Source organism: Camarhynchus parvulus, chromosome 2, assembly GCF_901933205.1.
Source record: "Camarhynchus parvulus chromosome 2, STF_HiC, whole genome shotgun sequence".
NCBI classification, from domain to species: Eukaryota; Metazoa; Chordata; class Aves; order Passeriformes; family Thraupidae; genus Camarhynchus; species Camarhynchus parvulus.
The window spans coordinates 120,161,466-120,188,282 of NC_044572.1; the positions used below are offsets into that span (position 1 = coordinate 120,161,466).

The 26,817-nt window shown below is 40.1% G+C and overlaps 2 protein-coding genes across 3 annotated transcripts; one reads left to right on the forward strand and one right to left on the reverse strand.

Annotated features, from left to right (window-relative positions):
• Positions 1 to 392: 392 nt before the first annotated feature.
• On the reverse strand, positions 393 to 14,597 carry ELOC (elongin C). Of its 2 annotated transcripts, none has more exons than XM_030971675.1 (4): positions 14,505 to 14,597; positions 7,165 to 7,223; positions 5,592 to 5,735; positions 393 to 3,018 (listed from the first exon to the last, which is right to left on the reverse strand). In XM_030971675.1, exons 2-4 carry the CDS (start codon positions 7,166 to 7,168, stop codon positions 2,828 to 2,830), a joined length of 339 nt encoding a protein of 112 aa, XP_030827535.1. In that variant the 5' UTR covers positions 7,169 to 7,223; positions 14,505 to 14,597; the 3' UTR covers positions 393 to 2,827. The 2 variants fall into 2 exon arrangements, with proteins under 2 accessions (XP_030827535.1, XP_030827536.1); XM_030971676.1 differs by lacking the exon at positions 14,505 to 14,597 and adding an exon at positions 14,157 to 14,325.
• A 634-nt stretch (positions 14,598 to 15,231) lies between these two features.
• Positions 15,232 to 19,882, forward strand: TMEM70 (transmembrane protein 70). Its single transcript, XM_030971464.1, has 3 exons — positions 15,232 to 15,634; positions 16,660 to 16,771; positions 17,850 to 19,882. Exons 1-3 carry the CDS (start codon positions 15,500 to 15,502, stop codon positions 18,305 to 18,307), a joined length of 705 nt encoding a protein of 234 aa, XP_030827324.1. The 5' UTR covers positions 15,232 to 15,499; the 3' UTR covers positions 18,308 to 19,882.
• The last annotated feature ends 6,935 nt before the right edge of the window (positions 19,883 to 26,817 follow it).

The window sequence follows — 26,817 nt, forward strand, 5'->3', positions numbered from 1 at the left end:
GGCTACCTTTCTAAGCAAAAGCAGTACCATGATGTGGAAACCCAGGGCAGTTGAAGTTTTCAAAATACCCCCAGCAGGATATCCTTAAGTATCCTTGAAAGTATCCTCTTGAAGCGTGTTCAGGAATACCATGCCTTTTTAGTACTTGGTGCTGAGAATTGTGGATGCTTGTAATTCAGAGCAGCACGAAGATATCTTAACACTTCACCTCTGTGAAACTTCAGAACTATGAAAAAACCCATCACCTTTTATTTTATACATGCAGCTTCACAACTTATTATCCAAATACTAATTACATTAGCATTTTGCTCACCATATAGTAGAGCCATGAAAGTGATGATTCTGCATATAAACACTTCCTCTAACATGTCATAAATCAACAGAAACACAGGTTTAAAAATTTTCAACTTTGAAATTTATTTAGAACTCAGGGGTTAAGCGTGGTAAGTTTCCAATTGTCTGATAATAGCATACCCATTTAACTACCATGGAAATTGCACTAATTCCCCCTGCCCCCCTCCCCCTTAGAAATCTGGTTCATTTTAACAGCCCGTGGTTTTGCAAATAGTGCACTCTAGGACACTACTGCAATTCCTGAGTGTTCAAAGCTACTGTATAATACATTAAGCTGAAAGAAAACCAACAAAATTATTATTCAGAGCTAAACCAGCTATTTTACCTTACTGCTAAAGTACAGAATCTTCAAATGCAAATGTATTTTAACAAAATCAAGGAAATTGTTCTAGAATGCTTAAAAAGGGGAAGAGAAAAAAAAGAAAAGAAAAAGCCCACTGTTTTAAAAAATGGCATCCTTTTTGCCTTAGTTTAAAACTAAATAATTTTTAGCCTGAAGTCATTAGCCTCAAGACTGTTAAAAATGGTGAACTTAAGACTCACTCAAACTGATATGTAGTTGTGACTAAAATATCCATGTTGGTATTCCTTGACCTTTTAGGGTATTCCTAGCGGCTCTAACAAAAGCAGCATAACAGGGTATCTCTGGTTTATCATTCTAGTGCTCTTGAAAATGAGTTACTAACAGCACTGACCAGAGTGCTTACACAAGGAATTTCAGACAATCACCCTACAATGCACTTCAGCTTTACCGTGCAAAGCCAATCTAGTCACAAACATCCCCACATTAAACACATTAAATTGTGCCAAAGTATGTGACGTGAATAAATGTCAGCTAATCTACCAACACACTGACAAACGTCAGCATTGTTTAAGCCCAGAATAAAATTTCGTTTGTCAGAACTGACCTCCTCCATGGGCAGACTGTACAGTCTATCTAAGTTACTAGTTTTCATCCAGGAAAATCTCTTCCAAGTTGTATTTATGTTGACAAACAGGTTTAGAGGATAGTTTCAGCCCTCTAAATTAGCTGTGAGTTAAAACATCGAGAAAGAGGTTCCACCATCAGTTGATGGGATTTTTCCATGATAGACCACAATCACTTCTTGATCAAAACAAAGCTGAAGCAGTGGCAGCTGATGGAAAAGCCTATTACATTGTTCTTGCATCATTTCTCATGATGCAATAGTTAATTCTCATTTACAGATTATTTTAGCAGAAGGGTTCTTCAGGCTACAGCTGAACAAAAAGCAAGTTTTTGTCTTAAGTTATTTGTTTTCTTTATGGAAAATTGTTTTGAACAAAGAACTGATACTACAGGCAACTGCGAGCAAGATCTACCAAGAGATAACATATTCCACACTAGTATTGTGTCAATTGGCTTGCCAATCCTTTTCCCCTAAAACATTTTTAAAAACACTGGAAATACCTATGAAATTTAAAAAACAGCTCCTAAAACATCTGCTTAATGTCCTTTCCTTCAAATATAAAAGACCTCCACATTTCAGGGTCTTTTGCTATGGGTACAAGGGAGAGGTTGAGGAAGAGGTAAAAGGTAGGACAACTTCTATCTTTTCAGTTGCTATGTTACAAAACTTAAATGACTACTACTCTAGAGATTAAATACAGACTTTACATAAACAATCAGAACAATGGAAATAAACCATAACGGAAGCCATATAAAATCCTTATCAGGTCAAGTGACAGTATATTAAGAAAAACCATATATGTTATATAGAAGATAATATACACAGATTTTAAGAGTTATTTTGCCCCTTAAAAGTCACTGTCAGTAGGATCACAGTCTTACTGTACAGACAGGTGACTGGAATATTTGAAATTACTAATGGGGTAAATTAAGGTTATAGAAGCAAAATGTTATCAAGTACACCTTTGCACATGTCTAAACTATGACTTAAATTAAATGCCTTAAGCATTCTCCTACATACTCCACTTTCAATCTAAATGGAATATCACCGACAATATACAAAGAGGGCACTTCTAACCTAGTTAGTGTAACTATTCTACAGGACTACTATCTTACAAAGGAGATTAAGTTCAGATGTTTAGAAACTTTAAAAATAAAAGAAAGCTAGAAACCCTTAACAGCTACTCAAATGTAACTATAATTATCTTTTAGAGAGTATTAGACTAAACTCCAGTATTTGCTACAGCCATTGTATTAAAAGAAAGTTCTACCACACCTAAAGGATAAGGCATAGCCATCTACTAATTGGCATATTTGTTTATTTGTCTCAGTTTGTGAAAAGGTCCTTATTTGTGTAAGCAGCAAAACAAACTCCAACTGAATGATTGCTATATGCAAAAGAACTGAAGGCAATTGCCTCTGCAGTGAACTTTACAGTTCTCAACAGCACACACGCAACATGCTATCTGAAAAAAGTTACTAACTGAACTACATGTATTAAATACTGAAAAAAGTTTTACATTTTTTTATTATAATTTATTTTATTTAACAATCTAAGAAGTTTGCAGCCATCAGAAGTTCCAGTGCAATTTCAGGTGCAATTGGGAATTCAGGAATCTCCGTAGAGCTGTTAGTATAGCGGACCTTGTAGGTGAAATACATGCATACTTTGGATAGGACATGGGATGGGATCTCTCTAAAATTGACCTCATTTGTTTCATTTTCTGCAAACTGACCTGTAGAAAGAAAAAAACAACACACAAGAACACCAAACCAGAAGTCAAAATCTCAATTCACTGTAAAATGAAACAACTTACCATATAAATACAGTGCATTCTAAATGGACCTGCCTAAGTCTCATCTTCCTGGGTATTACATTCTCCATTGTAAAGCAGGATGTGCCACATTCAGAGCCCTCAAGAATATTAAGACACCCAGCATTATGAAATGTTTATTTAGGCTGCAGCCTATCAACAAGCCTATCAATTCTGAACAACTACACCAGCAATTTAGGTTTACTCCAATACAGCTGATAGGTACTTAGCTGCGTGCTAAGCTCTAAGAGGCATCAATCCAAATTTCTGGCTGTCTTATCAAATGAAAAAAAAGAAGTTTCTAGATGTTTCATATCTACACACACATGTGTATATCAGTAGTCCCTTCTATGACCCCGTAGCTTTGAATTCCTCAGTTTCAGGTAGATTTGATAAAAGAGTTGAAACCTCAAAGACACATTAACTTGACAAACAGTGAAAACAGCAGGGACAGGGAAATTCTAGTTGCACTGGAGGGAAGTTTACATGTAGTACAAGTTTATCCCTATTAGATACGAAAGAATTTATTCAGAATTCAAATCTCAAAACACAAGTACATTTGAAATTCACTTTCTATAGTGCCTTAGTGCCTATAACCATGAAACCTGGATGATACAAAAGTTAGGATCCTATGGTTCATTCCACAGGATTTCTATTATTTTTGTCTCTCTTCCCCTCACATCCTTGGACTTTCAACTCATTAAACTGAAAGACAATAAAAAAATACTAACATTAACTCCATGTTTATGGGAGACTAGCAATGTTTAGATTCACACTATTTCTATGGGCATCTCCTTCTAGATACAAAGCAGAGCTATTTACTAATGTCTACACAGATTTGTGTAGAAATATCTGCATGCACTGAAGCCAATATGGCTTGAATTCTAGCACAGGAACAGTTGGAAGCAAAAGAAGAAATGTTGGCATATTGACCAAGCTACAGCACTGAAATAAAAGACTTACAGATTGGTGAAATTATGACCTACTGAACTAGACAGCAACAGTTACTTTTCCTTGTGACCTATTTATCTTGTTAGTACTTATATAAAATATTCTGGACTGCTGAGTCCTATACAGAGTCAGTTTCTAGCCCTCTAAGCAGGCTACTTTGTCTTTTATTCCTTCACACTGAATGAATTCAGAGCAAGTCTTGTAACTATTCTTCCTCTTAGATGTCTGGGAGGCTGACATGGACACAAAACACTTACTACATATTTTCAAATGCAACTATTAAAATGACACTGAGCATTTTAATTGCTCAGTTTGTCCAAGTATTACTAAGTAATTAAAAAATATATTAAACCAATAGATCTCTCCAGTCTCACCAGAATCTGAATGAGAACATAAGACTGACCATATTCAGCTCCAAGCTCCATGTAGCCTACTGCCCCACCACTGAAGTGGCCAAAGGTAAACACACAGGATGCAAGTATTGAAGAGAGAAAGCACTTGTGTTAACTTCTCCCTGTTCTGTCCCCCACCCTTTTAGTCTTCAAAAATTAGTTCAGACACTTCTTAAACCAGATATAGTTTCATATATTCAGCACCACGTGAGGTCCTTCCCTCCTGGAAGTTTATCTACCCTCACCTCAAGCTAACTTTGATCATTAAGCTCAGGAACTCCCTGCCATAGGATGCTGTTAACATGTGGCCTTAACCCCAGTAGGCAGCAAAGCATCACACAGCCTCTTGCCCATTTACCCCTGATGTGGGAGGCCAAGGGAAGAGGAAAGGAACAGTAAAAGCAAGAAAACTTGTAGGCTGAGAGAAGAGAAAGGAAACAAAACAAGTGATGCAATGGTAATCACCACCTCCCATGGGCAGACTGATGACCAGACAATTCTCAAGCAAAAGATGGCTCACTTCCCTTTTTTACACCTCTCCCTTTTTCACTCTGGAATAAGACATATGGAATGTAATATCTCCTTCAGTGGTTTGTTCAGGTCATGTTGGTTGTGTTCCCTCCCAGCTTCTTGCACACCCTCATGTCTGCTTATTGAGAGAGTAAAGAGTGAGAAACAGAGGAGGCTTGAACAGTGTGCATCTTTCAGTAACAGCTAAAACAGGCACTTTATTTGCTCTGTTTTAGTCACAAATAAAAAGCACAGAACCATGTGACCTGCTATGAAAAAAATTAACTCCATATGGAATACCAGAAGTTCTGCCATAGATGTGGAAATAAAGAACTACCAGCTCTCATTCGTTTTGAACTTGGCAGCTCCATGTTTCATATAATACCCTCAAGTTCTCATACCATAGGAAACTAGTAGAAATGTAGAACAGAGTAAGATCCCTAACTGTCCAAATAGCAGTCCAATTTTATGTCTGGTACCACAATAACCCAACAGAAATGGACTGTTCTGCTGGAAACAGGAATTAGGCAGGATGTGGAAAAGTCAGCATTTTTTCTAACTTTCACTTACTGCATGATAAAAATCCAAACTGTCCAAAAGTGAAAACAAAGAAGGTAAAGGTACTAAGTCTTCTGTACCTACCTGGTCCACTCAACATAGCTTTTATTGTTCCTGATGTTAATGCATGCTCTCGTTTTACAATGAACTCATGGCCATCAGAGGATATTAACTTCACATACATAGCATCTGGGCCCTCACACCCACCGTATGTCTTCTCTTCTCCATCTGTAATGGAAAAACAACAACAGTTTCAGAGCACAATATACTGATTCACATTACTAAAAATGCAAGTTGCAGTTTTTTCTATGACTACATTTGCAGACTGAAGAGCCCAATACAACCAAAAATGAGAAAGAAGCATTTTGCATATTTGAAGCTTATTTTTCTGAAGTAACCAGCAATCTGTTTTAAAGTAATTTTGCAAAACTTGGAATTTTTTTATTAACATCCCTCCATCATCGAATTCTGACATGATTTTAAAAATCTCCATAGGAATGAAATTTTCCTTTAGACATTCTCAAGTCAATTGAATATGCTACTGCTTCCTTCCATTAAATATACAGTCATGTTTATCATACTAATACTTGCTAAAAATTAACCAAACACATATCTGATACTGAAAAATACAGACAGGAAAAAATGCCTTCTGAAGCACTGGTAAGAACAAAAGCAGTCAATATTCCTGCACTGAAGAAATGACATGAAGTAAGACTCATACTCTCTGACTGCCCAACCAGACCCAGAATCATACAGCATCAGTGCATACCTGTGCTGTGGCCTTTGGCAGAAAGCATGGAAAGTGCCAAAGCACGAAACCCAGGGAGATTTGAAAACTCTCCCCACAGCAGTTGGACTGTGCTTCCTCTGTTTCCCTTCTCCCTTCTGTTTCTCTGTATACCTGCTCTCTACTTTGTTGCTTCTGAAGGCTACATCCCCCTTCGCTTTTTGCGCCTTCTTTTATTGTATCCTGACAGTGCTACTTTTAAAAGCTGAATTACTGTTGCCTGTGTAGCAAATAAAACATTGCCCCAGTCAAGTTGCTTTGTGAACTTGAAGTTTAAATTGCATTATGTAGCTATTACCAATTTTAGTAAAGTTCTACCAGTGCCAAACATGCTATAATACAGTCAGAGAAAGTATAGACAAAATCAGAATCCATCCAATCCTGTTTCATTAACCAGTCATTTGTTGAGGCAGAAACAACAGTTTCAGAAATGTAGTCATATCACACACAATGTAATTTATCAGAAATCAGTCCGCATTATGATCTCTGAGCCAGAATTCAAGAGGCTGACTTTAGTTAACAAACAAACAAAGAATTATTTTAAAATAAGTACGCAGTGAAATTTTCTTGGGCACTATATAAACATTTAGTGCTCTAAAAGCCTAGAAGCATCCTATTTTAGTATGTACATTTTCAGGACCATGCATGTTAAGCAAGTGAAGTTTTTTGTTAGAATAGATGCACTCTAACAAATCTTCCAGTAAACAGTCACTTGAGAAAATTCTCCTACAAATCATCTTTAGGAAGTTTGAGGCTACAAGAAGTGACAAGATCAACATTTAAAGCCTTAAAATCCACCTCCTCTACTGACATGAGAGAATGCTTCAAATAATACAAAACCAAGAAACACTCTTGAGGTTGTGAACTTACCCATTCTCTTCTTATAAAAAAATGTTTCCTTTCAACTGCAGATTTTGCAATAGGAGCGTCTGAAAAAACACAAGTGGCAATATTTTGAGTCAGCAGCACAATTTTTAAATTCCCCTTACTTATTAGTCTTTATGTTACCATAAACACTCTTCCAAAGAGAACATGATGACAGACAACATGCAGTGTTGATGAGCAGTATGTTTTGAAAACAGGAAATCTAAGAAGTTCACCCATGGGAAATGCAAACCCTCCACCTTAGCACCTCCAGTACAAAGTGGAGGCCGACCTGCTGGAAAGCAGCTTTGCACAAACAGACCTGAGGGTGCTGGTGGACAAGTTGGACATGAGCCAGCAGCGTGCCCTGGCAGCAAAGATGGCCAACAGCACCCTGGACTTTATTTAAGAGCATTGCCAGAAGGTTGAGGCAGGTGATCCTGCCCCTCCACTTGGCACTGCTGGGACACATCTGGAGTGCTGGGTTCAGTATGACAGACTGAAGTGAGTCCTGCAAAGGGTCACAAAGATGACTGGGGGATTGAAGCACTTGTCATACAAGGACAGGCTGAGGGAACTGGGGTTGTTTAGGCCAGAGGAGAGAAGGCTCGGGGATCAGTCTAATCAGTATGCACTAAATACCTGGCCTTCAACCTGTCCTTCACAGAAGATTGACATTTCCCCATATCACCACCAATATCACCTAGATAATCTACTTCAGACATATAATGCAGGTACAGTTAACCAGGATCTCCCATAGCTGGTATACTGATATCCAGCTTGCTGCATGTGTTTTTCTCTGTGGAAAGGAAATTAAAGAGTTAGAGAAATGGAAGTACTTATTTGCAAAATAAATCTGGTATGTTCAGATACAACTTCTATTTCTTTACCCCAAGCTGCATCTCTTCTGTCTAAAAGAAAACTTTGGAAGAGAAATTCTACCCACCCACCTGCTGTCCTAAAATTCCTTTCGTAACAACAGCCACTCTGCAAACATTAACCCAGTACAAATCAATGACACTGCTGTGTGTCCACAGATCCAGGAAAATAGCACAAGTGATTCCAGATGGTCTCCCAGCTGATATTCAGGGTTGAGGGCAGTAAAGAGATCAGAATAGAGACCACATCCCACATTTGCTGCCTCCTATGTTTCTGGTAAACATTTATCAAAAAAATGTAAGCAAGCTGAGGAAGCTGCACAGTTTGGAAGAAGTACTACAGACACCTCATTGCTATTGTTGAACACTTCACTTCTGCCCAGCACTTTGATGCTGGTTTATTCCATCTGTCTTTTTACAAATATGAAGTAGTGCAAATGTCTCCTCAGGCTTTCATAAAAAGGCACTTTGTTATGCTCACCTAATGAAACTACACACACATAACCAATAGTTTTTAGTTGCCTGAAATGAGCAAAAATAATCCTCCACTTACACTGCTGCTTTCTTTGAAAGTTATCCTGACTTTACAAAACTATCTCTAAAAAATATTTTCTTTAGGACTGATATAAGCAACATTTTAACCTGTACTCTTGCAGGGGAAAAGTTCCTGAATATAAGGCACACTTAAGAATGTTCTTTGAGAGTTAATTTGCATATGCTATAATAGAAATTCCCTAACATGGTGTGTTAAATGCCTTCATCACTTTCCCTAATTCTAGGAACTCATCTAAGGAAATTACATTTGGGTGCTGGGACAGTAAGGGCCCAAAACTGATCTTGCACCCTATTTCAACAGTTTTTGCAAATAAAAATCAGTCATCTTATTGGAGAGTATCTGTTGCTCAGGAACTGAAGAAATACCTCACATTACTACTTCTACTTCGCAGAAGACGATCACTTGTACTACCTCTTTTTCTAGCCACAAAACCATCTCCTACATTGCAAAAGAGTAGTGAAACCATCTATGATTTATAAATAATAATACTTGGAAAAAATAAAAGAAAAACAACACGGAAGTGAAACCACTCTTTGGAAGTGTTGGTGATGATAAAATATGCCTTGGTTTACAATACAAATAATGCCACTAAACATGGAAATAAAAGCTAATTAATGGGATTGCAGATATATTAGCACCCTGCAAGGTAAAAGCCTAAGTTGAGGAAACTAATACATTGAAAGATTGAAAATGGAGAACTGAAAAAGTCTACACAAAAAAAAGTAGATGTCACAAAAATGCACAAAGAGTGTTTTAATAAATCAAATGTGCTATCATATGATTAGAGAGGAAAAAATACAGTAATTTACAAAGAAGAAAAAAATTATCAGGCTCAGTGGTCTGAATTCAATTGTACTAAACAGTAAAGCAGGATAAAAATGCAGTAAGCCTTTGTAGTTTTAGGGCATGCTGAACCAATCTAGTTTTTAAAAAATTAATCAGTCATTTTCTTTGGGAAAAAGGAAACTCAAACAAGATGCAATCTGGACTTCATACATCATCTGGGGTTAAATAAATGTGATGAGAGGTAATCTTAAAATGAGAAAGAATCTTTCTACAAGACTAGAAGAGTACAGTATGGTGTTGCAAACATAGAAAAGAACTACTAGTTCCTCCAAAGAAATATGTTGATTTTTTTTTAAACAATGCTGCCAGAAAAGAATAGGCAGATTTGGATGAGATAGAAGTGGAAAGCATTCCAACAGAAGTGGGACAAAACGTAACACAGACAAGTGACCAGTCCTGAAAACAGTGTACTAGAAGCCACATGAAATTAAGCCATATGAAATCAAGATTCCTGCATGAAGGGACCAATACAGTCTTCTTTCATGTAGTCAGGGCATGTTATTTGGGACTACAGTCTTTCTGTGGTAAACTATAAACTGATGAAGGTCTGTGGGAGCAAAAGAAAAACAAAATGGTGAGGCACAAAGAGGCAAATGCACATTGAGGATTCCTTTTCAATAAAGATAGGGAATATGAGTAATGTTGCACATGAACAACAGCTTGTCTGGAATACCACACGCAATTCTGAATTCCTTTTTTCAAGAAAAAAGTTTGAATTAGAAGAACTACAGAGGGAACCTACTGATATGACTAAAAAGCTTGTTTATAAAAATAAAAATTCATCTTCCTTATTCAGCTTAGCAAAACTGGGATGAAGATAAATATAAAAATTCATTAAAAGGATAAACATTGGTGGGAAAATGATGCCAGCATAATATCTCAGTTTCAGTTCAACTAATGAAAATAAGCAAAAATAAGGTACAATTTATAGCGCTATTCCAGAATCCAAGTTTGGTTCTGGATATGGAAAACTCCAAACATTCGACTGCCAAAAGTAAAAGATGTAGAAAAGCCAATGTGCTTTTAAGGAAAAGACATAATATTTCCAATATATGATGCATCTGACATGTTAGCAAGGGACGCGCTGAGTTTCACTCAATTTCCACTCTGATGCAATGATGTATCATTAAAAAAAAAATCATGGATACCATTAGCAGTATAGATTTATTCCTGACAAAATAGCCAACAGCAGGGAGCCCAGAAAAATCAGAGAGCCAATGCAACAAATGAGGAGAAAGGAAAACCAAGAAACTCAGGAACTCTGAAAAACCTAAAAAAACCAGTAACGGTTCCTCTTCTGGATCAAGAAGTGCTCAGTCTGTCACGATATTGTATGAAGATCAGAACACTTTCAAAGCCAGAAAAAAGTGCACACAGAAAATAAACCAAAAGAATATAGAAATACCTCCCACAAATTCTCACTTGTGCATACAGGGAGTACAAAAAGAATATGGAGGGAAATTTTCTGTACCTTTTTTAATTGACAATGGCATGGCCTTAAGTTTTAAATAACAGGTCAAGGAGAGTCAAGCAACCTTGTATGTTGTATTCCAAGAAATTGTTTTCTCTCACTGTGTTTCCAGTGTACTGTTTATTACAAAACATATCACTATATTTTCCTTCTGTATAATGGAAAGCAGCATAAACGACAAGACAATAGGAAGAAAGAGACAGATTTCTGAACATGCCTGGTAACTACCCATATTTTAATTACTTATCCACATTTTACAGTTGCCCTGTTTGACTTCACCAAGACTGCACCAATGCAGCAGTCAGGATAAGAACAATAAACGTTTCGTTAATGTGTACATTTTATATATTTTTGACTTGACTATTTCAGATTCCTGCAAAGAACCACTAATTTATGTTGAAGTACATTCACAATTCCATTTGCCCTTCAAGAAGCTTATGTGGCATTACCACAATGTAGCTCAGCTCCCTGACTTAAATCTCAAAAAAGCACATATATTAGATATTACTGTTCTCCTGCTTTGCCCCCTTAAAAAAAAAAGCAAAAACCTGCATTTATGAAGAGAAAGTTTACATAAAAGAGATATGCCACTTTTTAATCAGGAGAGAACATATAACTAAACCCAGTGTATTTGACACAGAAACTTTCCAACCAGTCTGAAAAGGACTTCCTGCTGCAGAAAACATAGAATTGTCTGGATGTTAGAGAACTGAAAATTGCCAGAAGCTGCCAAAATATTTACACCTACAAGGTAAAATAGTGTGAAATATCACAAACCTCTAAACCACCGCAATTAAGCCACACAAGGCAAGTGTCCTTGTTTCCCTACTTCCAACATCTTCTTACACCTCTAAGAAGAAATAGGAAGTTTAGTCTGTTTAGTCTAATCTTCTTCCTGCTTCTCTTGACCATCAAATGCAAGAACAAAACTGAAACTGGGATGTTCACCACCATCCCACTCACTCCCAAAGCTGCATGCTGATCTCTCAAGTTTGCCAGAATTTCCAGAATATAATTTCTTTGTATGCCTTCTACGCCAATGAGTGAAGCAAACTTGAAGGACATAGGCTAATGTAGCTGAACACACTGGACCACTGCACAGCTTCCAGAACCTCACTGCTCTGTTCTCATTTGCACAAAAACACTGAATCTATGCAAACATTTCAAGCATTCAGATTCTTTGATCCCACAGGAAAATCCTTTAACAACTCAGCTTCTGGTTGTTCAAGGAAATTCAAGTAAGCTTCCAACTCATTAGCTGCACGACATACACACGACTTTTGTACACTTCAGCTGCTGACATTTCTATCCTACACTATCCACTTCTGGAAAACATGGCAAATTGGCCTTCACCAATTCCTATGTTTGTTTAAAAGCCAAATGTGACAATTTTTTGTGTCATTTATATATCAGTAAGAGTTTATCAATTACCAAAGACTGCTGTGTGCTACAACTGCAGCCTCCTACTGTTCAATCCTAAATTCTACCCTACCCTGTATAATAACTTGCTTAAAAACACTGCTCTTCAGTTTAGCATTCACTGCTCAGAACACGTCAAAAAATAATTCAGGTAATAATAATTAAGGGATTGAAGCATATTTAGAAAAAACATGAGAAGAAACTGGGAGAGCATGATTTCCAAATCAGCTGATTCACTACTCCAATACTCCCAGGCTCTAAAATTCAAATTTCCTGGGACACACAGGAATGTGAGAGAAAGGCATACTGCACCTGAATGCTAGTTGAGATAAACAGGAGATGGGGTAGGATTGCATGTACAGAGTACAAAAGATCTTAAGATTTCTTTTCCTGTTTAAAGAAACTTTCCTTTTCAGTAATTCCCCAGAAAGCTTCAAGGAAAAAAACCTCAAAAACATGGGCAGGAGAGTGTCACTGTTTTCTTCCAAAGAAACTTCCAAGCTGTACTGTACAGCTCTTGCCATTGTGGGGAAACAGGCAAAATTTTACAGGGCATGGATTTCTACCCTCTTGTTGTAGGCATTCACCAAAAACTGCTGCATTCACCAAAAACTGCTGCTATGCAAACTACCCCACAAGAGAGTCAACTAAATCCTGAGCCTTTCTAGGTGGTAGGAGACTTGTCAAAATACATACAAGTTCCTTAAAATAATCTGACAAACCCCATACTTTCATGGCATAACTTGAGGATTTCTTGTAACATACATGAGAATTGTAAAAACACAGTAAAACACCTGAGGCTGAGCATGAGTATCCTTGAGTGTGATACTCATTTGTCTCTCTACAACAATATTACAACAATTAATAATAATAAAATTCTTCACATTAAGACTATGTGAAACTATTTAAATCTGTTCATTACCCACTCTGGTATAGGAAAAAAAAAAAAAAAGAGAAAATCTCAAATGGCTTTTCTCTGACACAACAAGGAAAAAATAAATGCTGTAGTGCTAAAAGTGTCTAAAAATTATCTCAAAGCTCCCAGTGAAAACATTAGCAAAAATTTTACTGACATAAACATTTTACTGATATAACTTAAGCTCATTAAAAGGCTGATCTCAAGGCATAAGGTGTGTGCCACCTGCGCAAAGATGTGGCCAACAGGAAAACTAACAAACACTTATTGCCATTCAAAGTAACTCTTCAGTTAATTGAACATGATCCCTCCCCCAACAACTATTTTGGCCTTTATTATAGCAAAAGAAGAAAATTGGGAGCATGTAGGGGATTACTCAGAAATAAGTGCACGAAGTGGTTCTTACCCTAAAGATCTCTGACGTGCCTGTTTATCTATGTTTTTCTGGTTTGCTTCCAAAAACCATCGAAGCCAAGTAAACAAACAGCCTGTGACTATCTAGGTCTCCTCACAACGCAAAGCTTAACTTACCAAACGCATTTAGAAATATTTAATTAAAGTTAACTGGTGGAAGACCAAATTGACTGTCAAAGCTAACTGCCAGCAGCACCCGCACCTTTTCACACACAAATGTGAAGCCCTCAATAACTTACCAATGCTCAGGTTACCTTGTATTAAAGCAGAACCTCTCTCTGAGGAACACACGGCACTCAAAAGCTCATTTCTGTCACTACAAGTAGGGGTATCACCCTTTTCTTTGCTTACATTCGCCGACCATTACAGCCGAATCACTTTAACCAGCACGTCTCACCTTGGCAAAACAACCCCTGGGGGCGCATCCTAAATTCTTTCGGCCTGAACTTTTCCCCTCTCCCTACGGCCTGGCGTAGGGAAAGGGGGAACGTCACTTACGGCAGGAGTTTGGGAGCGATGCTCAAACCCAGCACTGCTCCAGAGCCCCTTTTCCGGCGGCGCCGGGATTCCAAATAGAGCGTTCTGGGGGAGGAACGTGCCTTTCGCCACCTCCTCGGTGGGAGAACCCCGGCCTGGCACCGCGCCCTGCGCTCCCCGACGGCCCCGGCGCCGCTCCGGCCCCTCCGCCCGGCCCCCGTTCTGCCCCCCGCCGGGCGCGGGGCGAGGCCCGCCGCCCGCCGCGGGGCCGCCTGCCGGGGCTGCCCGCTCCCCGCCCGACGGGGCGCCCCGCCCCCGCGGTGTCCCTGGCGGCCCCGGCGGGGTCTCGCTCCCGCGGCCGCCCCTCACCCGTGGGCGCCGCTCCCTCCGCCCCGCTCGCAGGGCCGCGGTGTCGGCCCAGCTGCCTCCGAGCGCTTCCGCCCGGGTCACGGGCCGCTTCCGCTCCCCCGCGCCCAGCCCGTGCGGCGCCCGTGCTCCCGGCATGCTGTGCGCGCCGAGCGGTGCTTGCTGGGGCGCGTAGTTCCCGGGGGCATGTGCAGGCCCGCCATGTCAGGGTTCGGGGCTGTCGACCGAGAGCGGCTGAACACGAGCGAACGCGTGCCCGGCTGGCCAGGAAGGCCAGTGGCGTCTTGGCTTGTGTGCAGAATGGTGTGGCCAGCAGGAACAGGGTAGTGATGTGCTCAGCGCTGATGAGGCCGCACCTCGAGTCCTGTGTTCAGTTCTGGCCTCTCAATTAGTGCACAACATCGAGGTGCTGGACGCTGTCCAGAGGAGGATAACGAAGCTGGGAAAAGGTTCTGGCGCACAAGCCTTATGAGGAGCACCCTAGGGAGCTGGGGTAATTTAGCCTGGAGAAGAGAAGGCTCAGTGAAAACCTTATGGCTCTCTACAACTGTCTGAAAGGAGATTCATAGGTGGGGTCAGCCCAGGCAGCTGGCGAGAGGACACAAAGCAATGGCCTCAAGCTGTGTCAGGGGAGGTTAATGTTGGGCATTCCTCACAGGAGGAATTTCTTCACAGAAAGAATGTTAGACATGGGAATGGGCTGCCCAGAGAGGTGGTGGAGTCACCATCTGTGAGGGGTGTTTAAGGGATGATTTGATGTGGCGGTTAATGCCATGGTCTAATTGACGTGGTTGGACTCGATGCCCTCAGAGGTGTTTTCCGGCCCAGCTCATGCTGGCATTCTGCGGCCGAGCGGGAGATGCTGACGGGGGCGCCGCGGAGCTGGAGCCGGTCGGAGCCTCCTACTGCCGGAACCAAAGCGCGGCGCGGCGGCGGCGTGCCGGGGGCTGTCGGTGTGGCACCGCCCGCCGTGTCCCCGGTGCGGCCGCGGCCCCGCCATGCTCCCGCTGCTGCTGCTCCGGGCCGCCGCCGCCCCCGCCGCCTGCCGCCCCATCGCTTCCGCATGGCTGCGGGGAGCCGCGCACCCCGCCTGCCGCCACCGGGCCGCTGTGGCTGCTGCGAGCCCCCACCAGGTTCTGTATGGGGACTGTGTGGGAGCGGGGGGAGGGTTCTCGCCCCCCGGGGAAAGGGCGGCGGCCCTGGGATTGGCGGTTTTACCCTAAGGGGACTTTGAGGAGGAAAGCGAGGTGCTCCTCGGGGCGTACCTCCTCTGATACGCTCAGGTGAAACCCCACCTGCAATGCTTTGTCCAGCTCTGGGGCCCCCATCGACCTGCTGGGGCGAGTCCAGAGGAGGCCACCAAAGTGGCTGGAGGCATGTAGCACTTCTCCTACGGTGAATGATTGGGGCAATTGAGTTTGTTCATCCTGGAGAAGAGACGGCTTCGGGGTGACCTAATTGTGGCCTTCCAGTACCCGGAGGGAGCCTACAAGAAAGTCCTGTAGGGAAAAGGGTCTTTTTACAAGGGCATGAAGTGCCAGGACAATGGGGAATTGATTAAAACTGAGAGTAAGTTTAGCTAATCTAAGACATTAGGAAAAAGAATCCTTTTCTGTGAGGGTGGTGAGGCTCTGGAGTGGCTTGCCTAGAGAAGCTGTGGATGCCCCAACCCTCAAGGTGCTTAAGGCCAGCCTGGATGGAGCTTGGAGCAAACTGGTGTAGTGGAAGGTGTCCCTACCTACAACAGGGCTGTTGGAACTGGATGATCTTTAAGGGCCAGTTCAACCCAGGCCATTCTATTATTTTATGATCAGACAGAGATGTGATGAATGCAGATGCCATGAATGTCTCTCTACAAAGCTGTGTGTAAATTGATTGCTGCCTCAATTATCAGTAATGGAGTTGCAAATATTTCATGCTAATTTGGGATATTTACATGGTAAGTTATTAAAACAGTCAGCACATTAGCTCGAGTTTCTGGCATGCTTTGGAGTGTAACCTAACTTTAATCCTTAGTTTGAAATGCTGGGGGTAGGTTCAGGGCAAGGAGAAACTTTGTCTGAGTGTATACATGTACATATATGTGTGTGTGCATGGATAGGTAGATGTAAGGTGTGATACTGATGTTCCTTAGCCCTGTACTGGTTTCATCTTTCAGGTTGCATCTTTTCAAGGAGTGGCTGTTCGCAGCCTCAGCACATCCTCCCCTCATGATCACCCAGAACATGGAAGATTGGTTTATAAAGGAAATTTGGCAAAGACAGTGCTGGGTATGTGACTCAAAGTGGTTTATATTGCCTTTTTTTGTTGTTGCAGTTTTAACAGTATTTAGTAACTTTAAAATGAAACAATAAAAGTGAGTGTTCTCCTTTCCAAGTTTGCCAAAATCTGGATCATATGTACAAAAAAGGCTGGTGGTGGTGCTTGGTTTCTGCTTCTCTGCTTGAGTGTGCACGGAGCTCTGTTCGTCTCTGTAACCCCTTAGCCTTCTTTGTTTTCTTGAGGCCCTTGGGGTGGCTTACCCAGCCCAGTAAGCAACAAAGATGAGCTATAACTGCTGTTTAGTTTCTGTGTGCTTGGAAGTGTTCCTGAAATACTTCCCAGGCAGGCAGGTATTATGATGAAGAGCTCCATCTCTAATGAGACTTTGCAAATCTTTCTTTGGCCAGTGAATGTTACAAAGACTTAGTGAATGGGAAAGCCATTGGATGTTTTCTGATACACATCTTTGAAATGTGTCCTAACATATGTAATTGTCGCAGCATCTTGGGCTCCTGGTTTTCAGAGTGATTTAAGGACTGTAGGTAGTCCACAGCACTGGCTACTGTCTTTCAAGCCACGTGGAAAATGGGTGGGGAGTACTTGTTAATATTTAGTAACTCAGGGTTTTTGCATGGCAACCAAGCCAGCTTCTTTGTAATACACACTGAATGTCAACATTAGTTGTTGATGAGGAGGGAAATTCCCTGTCTGCCATCTCTTCAATGAGCACCATTAGATGTGTCCATGAATGGAGTCAAGTCTTATTAGAAATGAGTTCTTCTGCCTGTGAAGGCAGAAAAGAACTTCATATGTGAGCATAACAGCTAATAGCTGACTGCATCACAGAAATAGAGCCTGCTTTGATAAACCCAGCATGAAGGTGCAAACAATTCAGAACAGTGGCAACGAGGCAGATTGGGCTTTCAATGGTTTCTCCATAAGCTTAAAAAAATAGGGAAAGGGGTTTTCAGTAACTTCATAATTTCAGGTAATGGCATTGTTATGTGGTAGAAAAATAAAGGTAATTGTGGAGAAAATGTTGCTCATAATTGTTAACCTTTATTTTCTTTGATTTCTTTTATGTAGGTGTGAAGTTTTTCTCTTACTCCACCAGCATATTCAACCTGTTCATGATGCCCTATATCATGCTCAAAAGTGGTATTGGAGTGGAAAGTTTGCTTGTCCAAGGTGCCTTTTATGGGTTGATCGGGATTTTTACGTTTGTAACTCCGGTTACTTTACATCTCCTTACAAAAGGTTACGTGATCCGGCTCTATTACAAAGATGAAGTGGACACCTATACAGCCATTACCTACAATGCCATCTTGGCAGAAAAAGCAACTGTTTTCCATCAGAAGGATGTAAAGATTCCAGACATCTCCAAGATGTTTACAACATTTTATGCTAAAACGAAGTCAATGCTTGTTAATCCTACGCTTTTCCCAAATCCTCAGGATTATAACCATCTCATGGGTTATGACAAATCCTCAATTTTTAAATTTGAGGATTTAGAGGCGGTAAAGGAAGCTGATGAAAGGAAATAATTTGAAGATAATGTCAGTATCATTGTCCATAATGCAGTACTATGTATGTGAAAGAATGTAAAAATGTATTACACTTGCTTAAGTATCGGGTAGCTGGAGTTTTCCATATGCATTTTGGAATGCATACAGAGAGACACTTTTTAAAAAATATTGCAAACAGTGTGAGGATTTCTTTAGAGTTAATGACATAAAATGCAGTAAAAAAAGGAGATGCTTAGCCCTGTCTTTTGCTTGTTTATTCTTGTTTTGATTGTTGGTTTTAGCTCTCCAGAGAACTGTAAAATGCCTGAGCTGTGTGGCAGTCCTACCACCTCTGTGTGAGAAGACACTAATTTCCTATCAAGTACGTAGTTAAGATGTTCGACTTTAAATATTAATTGTACTTAATCTAAAGATACCAAAAATACCAGGCTTTTTGTTCCTGCTGGTGATGGTATAAAGGGAGTGATCGTGGCTTTCCCTTCCCTTTGTGAGACCATCGGTAGCCAGGAGGAGTCTCTGGAAAGCAGACAGGTATTCTTGTGAATTCCTGCTACAACTCCCTCCCAGAGGAGAGAAGAACATGAGGAGAATGGCTGTGTATATATAGACCAGTAAGTTCTAGCTACTCAAAGGTACTCTCAGGTAAACTAAATACCACTCCGAGCAACCCTGTCCCCAAAGGTGGAGAGCAAGAAGCTTCTCTTCTTGGGCACTGGAAAGCACAGTGACATAAGATTTGCTCTGTGAGCATCCGACTGACAAGAGGTGCTGTATTTGAATCAACAAAATTACAGGAGCTAGTGGTTAAAATGCATTCTCTCGGCATTTATGTAAGGTGGGGAAGCAATTGTGCCTTTAAAGAACACACCTCTTGATTTTCAGGTGAAGAAAGCCACCTTTTACTCAACTTAAAAAAGGGAATCTGGTCTTGGACTGGTTCTTCTCCCTTGAGTGTGTAGAGGTTGGATTTAAATTTTTTAGCTGAAGGCACATAAACTGACAGATACTTGTTTTCTAAGAATGAGGGGCCTAAATATTTTGAGACATAAAAATCACTGAATTGAAAAAACCCCAAAATTAAAATTAATCCTTTTGTGTTAACAGTGCCCTTTGTAATAAGAAAATCTGATACTTGCTACTAGTCCTCTTGATCCTGCAAATAAAAAAAATATAGCTAACTTTCAAGCTGTTTCTGAAGTTGTAGCTGAAAAACTGTATTTAAAAGTCTAAATGTCTTCCAATACTATTATTTCAATTTCCTTTTGTGGGATGACACCACACATGATATTAAACAGGGGTTTTGAATGTTGCTTTTCTGACTGCCCTCAGTGTACTTGCTTAGTAATTAAAAAGCAAATTGTCCCATCCCAATATTTTTGAGGCAGTTTTTTTGTGTTGGCACAACTATAATTTTAAAAGAGTAATAAAGTCTTGTTAAGCCAGTATCATTCCATGGATAGCAATAATATATAAATAAAACCTTCATAAAATTATATTGAACATGTGAGGTTCAAATTATATTGAACAAGCAGTTCTGATCACCTGGTTGTACTACTTGTCCTCATTGAAATTATGTTTTACACTTAGTTAAAAGTAATCTTTGTCTGGTTCATTAACTCACTTCTTTTGGTGCTTGCATTAAAAGATGAGGTTGGCTTGATCTTCCAATGACAAATACGGGCAAAACAGGAAATAGTGTTTGCTGGAGAAGGTAAGTAAAAGGCCCCAAAATTATATTTATGTAGTCCATAAGCAATATCAAAATTCTCATCTTTTCCTTCTGACTGCAAAAAGTTTTCATTTCTAAATTTGAGATTTGGCCAATTCAGAATTAAGCAGCAAGAGTAAGATATCTCCGTGCCAGTGGCTAAATTGCTGTGAATGGAAGATAAATATTATTCTGCTTGTGTTCTGATAGCGAAAAGCAAGTGAAGCTAGTAGGTGGCTTTCTGACACACAGATGATTAAAAATAATATTAAAGAATCCAGAATTCTGCTAGAAGATAGGTGATGATTCTGGCTGGGATGTAGTCTCAGAAAAAATACCTAATACTTCCAATGTGCAACTTGAAAATAATAGGATAGTACTTTAATATTAGGAACAAGAAGACCAGACTTACTGAAGATACTCAATATTCTACTTGCTTTTGCTTTGTTTGCTGCTACACTTAGATTGGAATTGTAGGACCGCTTAGGTTGGAAAGGACCTCCAAGATCATTAACTCCAACCACTAAGCCAGCACTGCCAAGTCCACCAATAAACCATGTCCTTAAGTATCACATTTATATATCTTTTAGATACCTTCTGGCATGATGACTCAACCACTTCCCCAGGGAGCCATGCCAGTGCTTGACAGCCCTTTCAGTGAAGAAATCTTTCCTAATACCCTGGCTAAACGTCCCCTGGTGCAACTTGAGGCTGTTTCCTCTTGTCCTGTTTCTTGTTTCTTGGGAGAAGAGACAGATCCCCACCTTGGTACAACCTGCTTTCAGGTTGTAGAGACTGATAAGATCACTCCTGAGCCTCATTTTCTCCAGTCTGAACAACCCCAGTTCCCCCAGCTGTTTGTTCCTCATAAGACTTGTGCTCCAGACCCTTCACCAGCTTCACTGCTCTTCTCTGGACACACTTGAACACCTCAATGTCCTTTGTGTTGTGAAGGGCCCAAAAATGAACACAGAACTTGAGTATATTCCGCATATGTGACTGGTTTAGATCCCTGGAATTGTTGACAGCAGTTATTCACATTAGAATCAAAATAAAGGAAGGGAATTGTAATGCAAAAAGACTTCCAAGATGTGTTTCTTCTCTGCTCTGGGTTCTGAGCAGTCTGTCTTAAGATAATTTTAGTGCATTGTCTGCATTTCCAGGTGGGAAGCTCTGAAGTGCTTTGTGTCTTTCTACAGTAGAAAATGTGCGTAAATCAGAACAGGCCCTTTTGCTACTAACAAATCATGCAAGGGAATCAACTGTGGTGTGTTTCAATAAACAAATTGTTACCAGGTAATTCCCAAAGTCTGTTAGCTCCATATCTGTTTAACAACCCTATTAATTATGTGAATTACTATTTTTTCTAGTGTATTTTTCTTCAGTTTCATATACTTGGTGAAAACCAGTACTAAGTGCAGAAGTATTACTGCCTGCTAACATTTTCATCCCTGGAAGTTGTTGATATTTGTTTGGGTTAGGTAACCTGTACATGATATGGAAGAAAGTATTTATGAGATCTAAAGAATGTGCTTGAACATGTGGAGGTTCTGAAGGAAATACTGATGTAGGAGCCCAGTTTTCTGAAATAAGTGATTTACAAACTGTTTATTTGCAAGGCAGTGCCTACTGTGAAGGCTGACAGCTCCAGCAGCCTTTTCAGGACCAACCAATCAGTTGTGCATAGCAGCTGGACACATCTTACCCTGGTCCCAGTTTGACTCAATCTGGGGTGAAGAGCAGGAATGTATCAATGTGTTTCAGCAATAGTGTGGCCAGCAGGACGAGGGCAGTGATTGCCCCCCTTTCCTTGGCCCCTCATATACTGTGTTCACTTTTGGGGCCCTTAATTCAGGGAGGACATTAAGGTGCTGGAGTGTGTCCAGAGAAGAGCAATGAAGATGGTGAAGGGTCTAGAGGGTGAGTCCTGAGAGGAGCAGCTGAAAGAGCTGTGATTGTTTAGCCTGGAGTAAAGGAGGCTCAGGGGGACCTTTTCTTAGAGAAGGTGTAGCCAGATGGGGGTCACTGATCTCCCAGGAAAACAGCAACAGGATGAGAGGAAATGTCCTCAAGTTGTGCCAGGGAGGTTCAGGTTTGACATCAGGTGAAACAGAAAGGGTGATTAGACTTTGGAACAGGGTACCAAGGTCATAGGTCAAACCTATGGCCAAACAGCGCTGTGCCAACTATACCAGGGCATTGAGTGCCACGTCCAGTCTTGCCTTGAACACCTCCATCTGTGAGGTTAGTTTTGGCATGTTTTGGTCCTTTCCACTGCACCTCAGTTCCTCCCAGACAATTTTCTTTTAGTCACTAAATCTCCCCATTTTCTTTCTTTTTTTTTTCTTTGATTGCATTTCATTTGATCCTATCTCCTCTCCAGAGTGTTTGTAGGTCTTTTGTGTTTCGCAAGATTTTGTTTCCCTTCCCGGAATTCCATTTCTTTTCGGGACGGGAAATGAAATCTTGCAAAACAGAAAAGAAAGACTTACAAACACTCTGGAAAGGAGATAGGATCAAATGAAATGCAATCAAAGCAAAAACAAAAAACCAGAAAATTGGGACATTTTGTGACTACAAGCAAATGGACCAGGATTAATGAGGTGCAGTGCAAAAGACCAAAACATGCCAAAACTAACCTCACGGATGCTGTAAAAGCAGGGGAAAAAATCAAGGAGGAAGACAGAACTTTGAGGGGAAGATATGAGAGACATGGCATGGATACTGAAAAAAAACTTTTGGCCAAAGTGAAAGCCATCAAAAGGCATGGGATGCCATGAAGTGCAGGGGCTTGGACCAAAGCTTGCCAAAATTTATCCCCATTAAAATCTTAGAAACAAAAAAGAAAGACTTAGAAACACTCTGGAAAGGAGATATGATCAAAGGAATATGATCAAATGCAATTGAAGAAAAGAAAAAAGAAAATAGGGACATTTTGTGACTACAAGCAAATGGACCAGGATTAATGAGGTGCAGTGCAAAGGACCAAAACATGCCAAAACTAACCTTACAGATGCTGCAAAAGCAGGGGAAACAATCAAGGAGGAAGAAAGAACTTTGAGGGGAAGGTATCAGAGACATGGCATGGATACTGAAAAGAAAATAAATTTTTGGCCAAAGTGAAAGCCATCAAAAGGCATGGGATGCCATCAAGTGCATGGATATGGGCCAAAGCTTGCCCAGTTTATCCCCACTGAAATCACAAGATTTCTTTTCCTTTGCCTAAACGAGGTGTTCAAGGAAACACCGTCTATATGTTGGACTCCATGATTTTGTGGGTCTTTTCCAACCTAGGTAATTCTGTTAGTCTGTATGAAATTACCGAAGCCTCTATTCTAGACACATTCTTCCTATCCCTTTCCAGCCTTAAAAGCTTCTAAAAAAGGTCATACATTACTCTTTTTTTATCTTTTCCCTTTGAATAACAGTCAGGATACATGCAAATTTTTCTTTTTAGACTTTTACTACATGCTATTTTCTTGCTGGTGGTCCTCTCCCTTTCTCAAGTTTTTGGCTTTGTCCACAGTTTTATTCATTAGTCCCTATCTGTTCTTAATTCTAAAGTACAAAGTTCCTTTTCATTTTTAAAAGTTATTTTTTAAATTAAATTATCCTACAACCCTCTTTTTTTTTGTGCAAATATAAAAGTTTTTGATGAGGAAATTATCCCTTTCTGGTACTTCAAAGGGAAATGTTTAAAGCTGTGGGATACTTCACGCTCTTAACCACACTCTGTAGAATTAAAAGTTAACTAATTTGACTGGACCTTGCTTTATTACATACCAAACTCATCATATTGGCAAAGATGAAGAAAATCTGTAAGTTTTTGTATGGAACCATGAGGGCTTGATTTAGGTGATGGAAACTTCATGAAAGTCTCTTTGTGCTGTAAAAATTAAGAGCAGACGTGAATTATTACAGCTGCTCAACATAACTTAATAGGGTGGAAACTTGGTAAACTGCTGTAATTTGGTTGCTCTGGAGTTCTGTGGCCATACCACAGATTTCTTCACGTCTCATACCATGGATTTCTTCATTCCCCAGTGTACAGCATAGCCTGCTGCAGCCTGCATGAGAAATGGGACAAGTGTGCTTAGCTGTGAGTTGGATCCACTATAATAAGATTATCCCAGAGCTACACAGACCTCACCAAGCAGCTATTTTAAGCAGGGAATAGCAGAGAACAAGAGCAAGCAGCCGTAAAATATGTCCAGCTGTCTCCCTTTCTAGAATTCCAGGATGGAAAGTGTTGCTGTGGTGTGCATACTGTGAGCCTCAGGTAGGACATGTCCCTTTCTTATCCCTTCATCCTCTTCTTTCTCTTCTTTTTGGCAATTTTAGTAGTTTAATGAATACTTCAGGGTACAACTGTAAGTTTTAGTCCTAAACTCGGCTTGCAGAGAATAAACCATAAGGCTACTGGCAAGAGGCAGGGAGTTATTTCCAACATAATGGTTTGCACAGGAAAACCATACCACCTGGTATGTGTTTGCTACATTTTAATAGTCTCCAGTGGTTTAATGGGATTTATTCAAATCAAACCACTAAGCTAAAGTTCATACAGCATTTAACAAAACATATTCAGTGTAATGCACAGCAATTTTTCTATCTTTCAAAAACTCTTTGGTTTCTTACTCAAGTGCTACCAATGCACCTCTGGATATGTTCAGTGCCCTACTCTTGGTTTAGACTGCCGTGGCACTCTCAAGCATTTAATCAGTTGCATGTAGAGGAAATGAATCCTCTACTTCTTTATTGTATCCCTGGGCATGACTTTCTACTTCCAAACTTTCTACTTATAAACATTGTCAAAGATAGGGTGAGGGGATTTGAGAATAGTCCGCGGTTTTCTATTCTTCTATGCTGATATCTGAGTGTATTTTTATTTTGTGAATGCGGTTTTATGCCTTATATAGGTCCCTTTTACGTTATGATGCCTTCAGCATCAACCCTAAACCCAGAATCAGAAGAAATAAATGTCTGCTTCCAGGTGCAAAACTGTCTACTTCAAAAACTCACAAATGGTCCTGCAAGGAAAATTATTATTTGGTCTTTCTTTATTTGATAAATGTGGTTAATGTCTTGAAAGAGTTTTCCATTAAAGTGAAATTTCGTTACATGCCAAAAGGTAGGATATAATCTTCAATTCTGTCTAACACTTTGAAATTGAGCACTTTCCCCTGTTATACTGGTGTACTATTATTTATTTTTCTGTGGTGGGATATTACAATCATGCATATTAAAAATCTTTCCAGAGGGACTTTTAATGACTTATAAGTGCTCATCTGGTCAATGTACTCGTCTGCAGCCGACAATCCAAATACAAAGTGATTTTTTTGAAAAGCAATCAAAAGTAAGTTAAGCACTTCTTGGATGCATTGAGAAAGAAGATAAAAATATCATTAATTATTTTAAGGATTTTAACCACAAATCAGCGAGGAACCTTGGAATAAACTTCTATTCTCAACATTGCAGATGTAGCAAAATTAAAAGTCATAGGTATGAAGTTCTGAATTCTTTAGACTTGAATTTATGTACTGTTAATTGGACATGAGAGCTGGTTCCTACTGAATTTACTTTCAAAGTATTTCGAAATAAACGAAGTATTTCACTGAAAAAACCTCAGTGAAGTAACATTATTGTGCAGCTCTTTCCACTTCTTCCTTTTTGCCTTCCTTCTGGATTGGAATATATAAGAAAAAGATTATAGTAAAGAAAAAAGATTTTGTAAAATTAAAGTGTATAGAACTTTATAATCTTCTGCAGTGATCCTCATACTGACTTGAAGGGAGCAGAACAGACTCTTCACACTACTAGTGCACTGGTTTGGGACTTTAGTGATCATCACAAGACATCACTTCTATGAACAGCATTGGTGTTGGTGTGAAACGCCACAGGCATCTAAAACAGAATTTGCTGAAAGTATTTAAAAATAATTAAGGTTATTTTGATTTAATGACAGTTTGACCAAACACAGCAGTCAAGGTTGTAGGCTTTATAATCATGGTCATAAAGGATATTTTAGCTATGATACTAGTAGTACTTAGTGTTCCTATTTTCCCATTTAGCCAGCCAGGTACTTTTAAATTGAGCTTTCTTACACTGACTTTTTAAAGCATTTGAATAGTCTTGTGCAATAAAAATGCAATAAGGAAGGATCAGGTTTCTGTATGTGTCTGTCTGTCTGAGCCACCAGGGGGGACTCATTCCTCATCTATAACTTTTCTGCAGCAAGTATCTGACAAAAACACCCATGCTTGAACCAGGTCTAGAAAGTCAATTCAGCTGAGAGTTTGTCTTCTTTCATATTAAGAGAGCTTTATGTAAAATCTTGTCAATCTGCAGTGCTCTTTCCACTCTGCCCATGAGTGCATCAGCCGCCCAACGCATTAAGCAGCAATGCCAGACCAAGTCTGGCCACAGAGGGACCCATGTTCAGCTGGGAAATCTTGTATATCAGTGGAGTACGGTCACTGCCACCCCCTGCCTGCTTCAAACTGACCTGGGACTTGTGCTAAACCTGTTGGACTGACAGAAGACTCAGCAGAGAGCCTGGCTTGGCTTGTCACAGGTTAAATTCCTTCACACCACTGGTCATGGTTTTGTGGCTGAAAGGAATATTTTTTTGGCTGTGCAAGCAAAAGGTAGCTCTTCTTTCATAGCTGTTTCATAGCTCCTTTGTGACTGTCTCACTACTGCATTTCTTTTTTCCAACTCTTACAGCCTTCCTGATTTATTTCAATTTCATTGTGTGTCTTACTATTTTTAAGCAAAATTTGTCCATCTTGAAACAGAACTGTGTTATTGCTATGATCGCAAG

Coding starts and splice junctions, on each gene's coding strand:
- ELOC (XM_030971675.1), bottom strand. Junction 3,019..5,591: donor AGCTATGTTGAGTGGACCAG/GTAGGTACAGAA, acceptor TTCTTTCTACAG/GTCAGTTTGCAGAAAATGAA.
- TMEM70 (XM_030971464.1), top strand. CDS start 15,500: ATGCTCCCGCTGCTGCTGCTCCGGGCCGCCGCCGCCCCCGCCGCCTGC. Junction 15,635..16,659: donor CTGCTGCGAGCCCCCACCAG/GTTCTGTATGGG, acceptor TTCATCTTTCAG/GTTGCATCTTTTCAAGGAGT. Junction 16,772..17,849: donor TTTGGCAAAGACAGTGCTGG/GTATGTGACTCA, acceptor TCTTTTATGTAG/GTGTGAAGTTTTTCTCTTAC.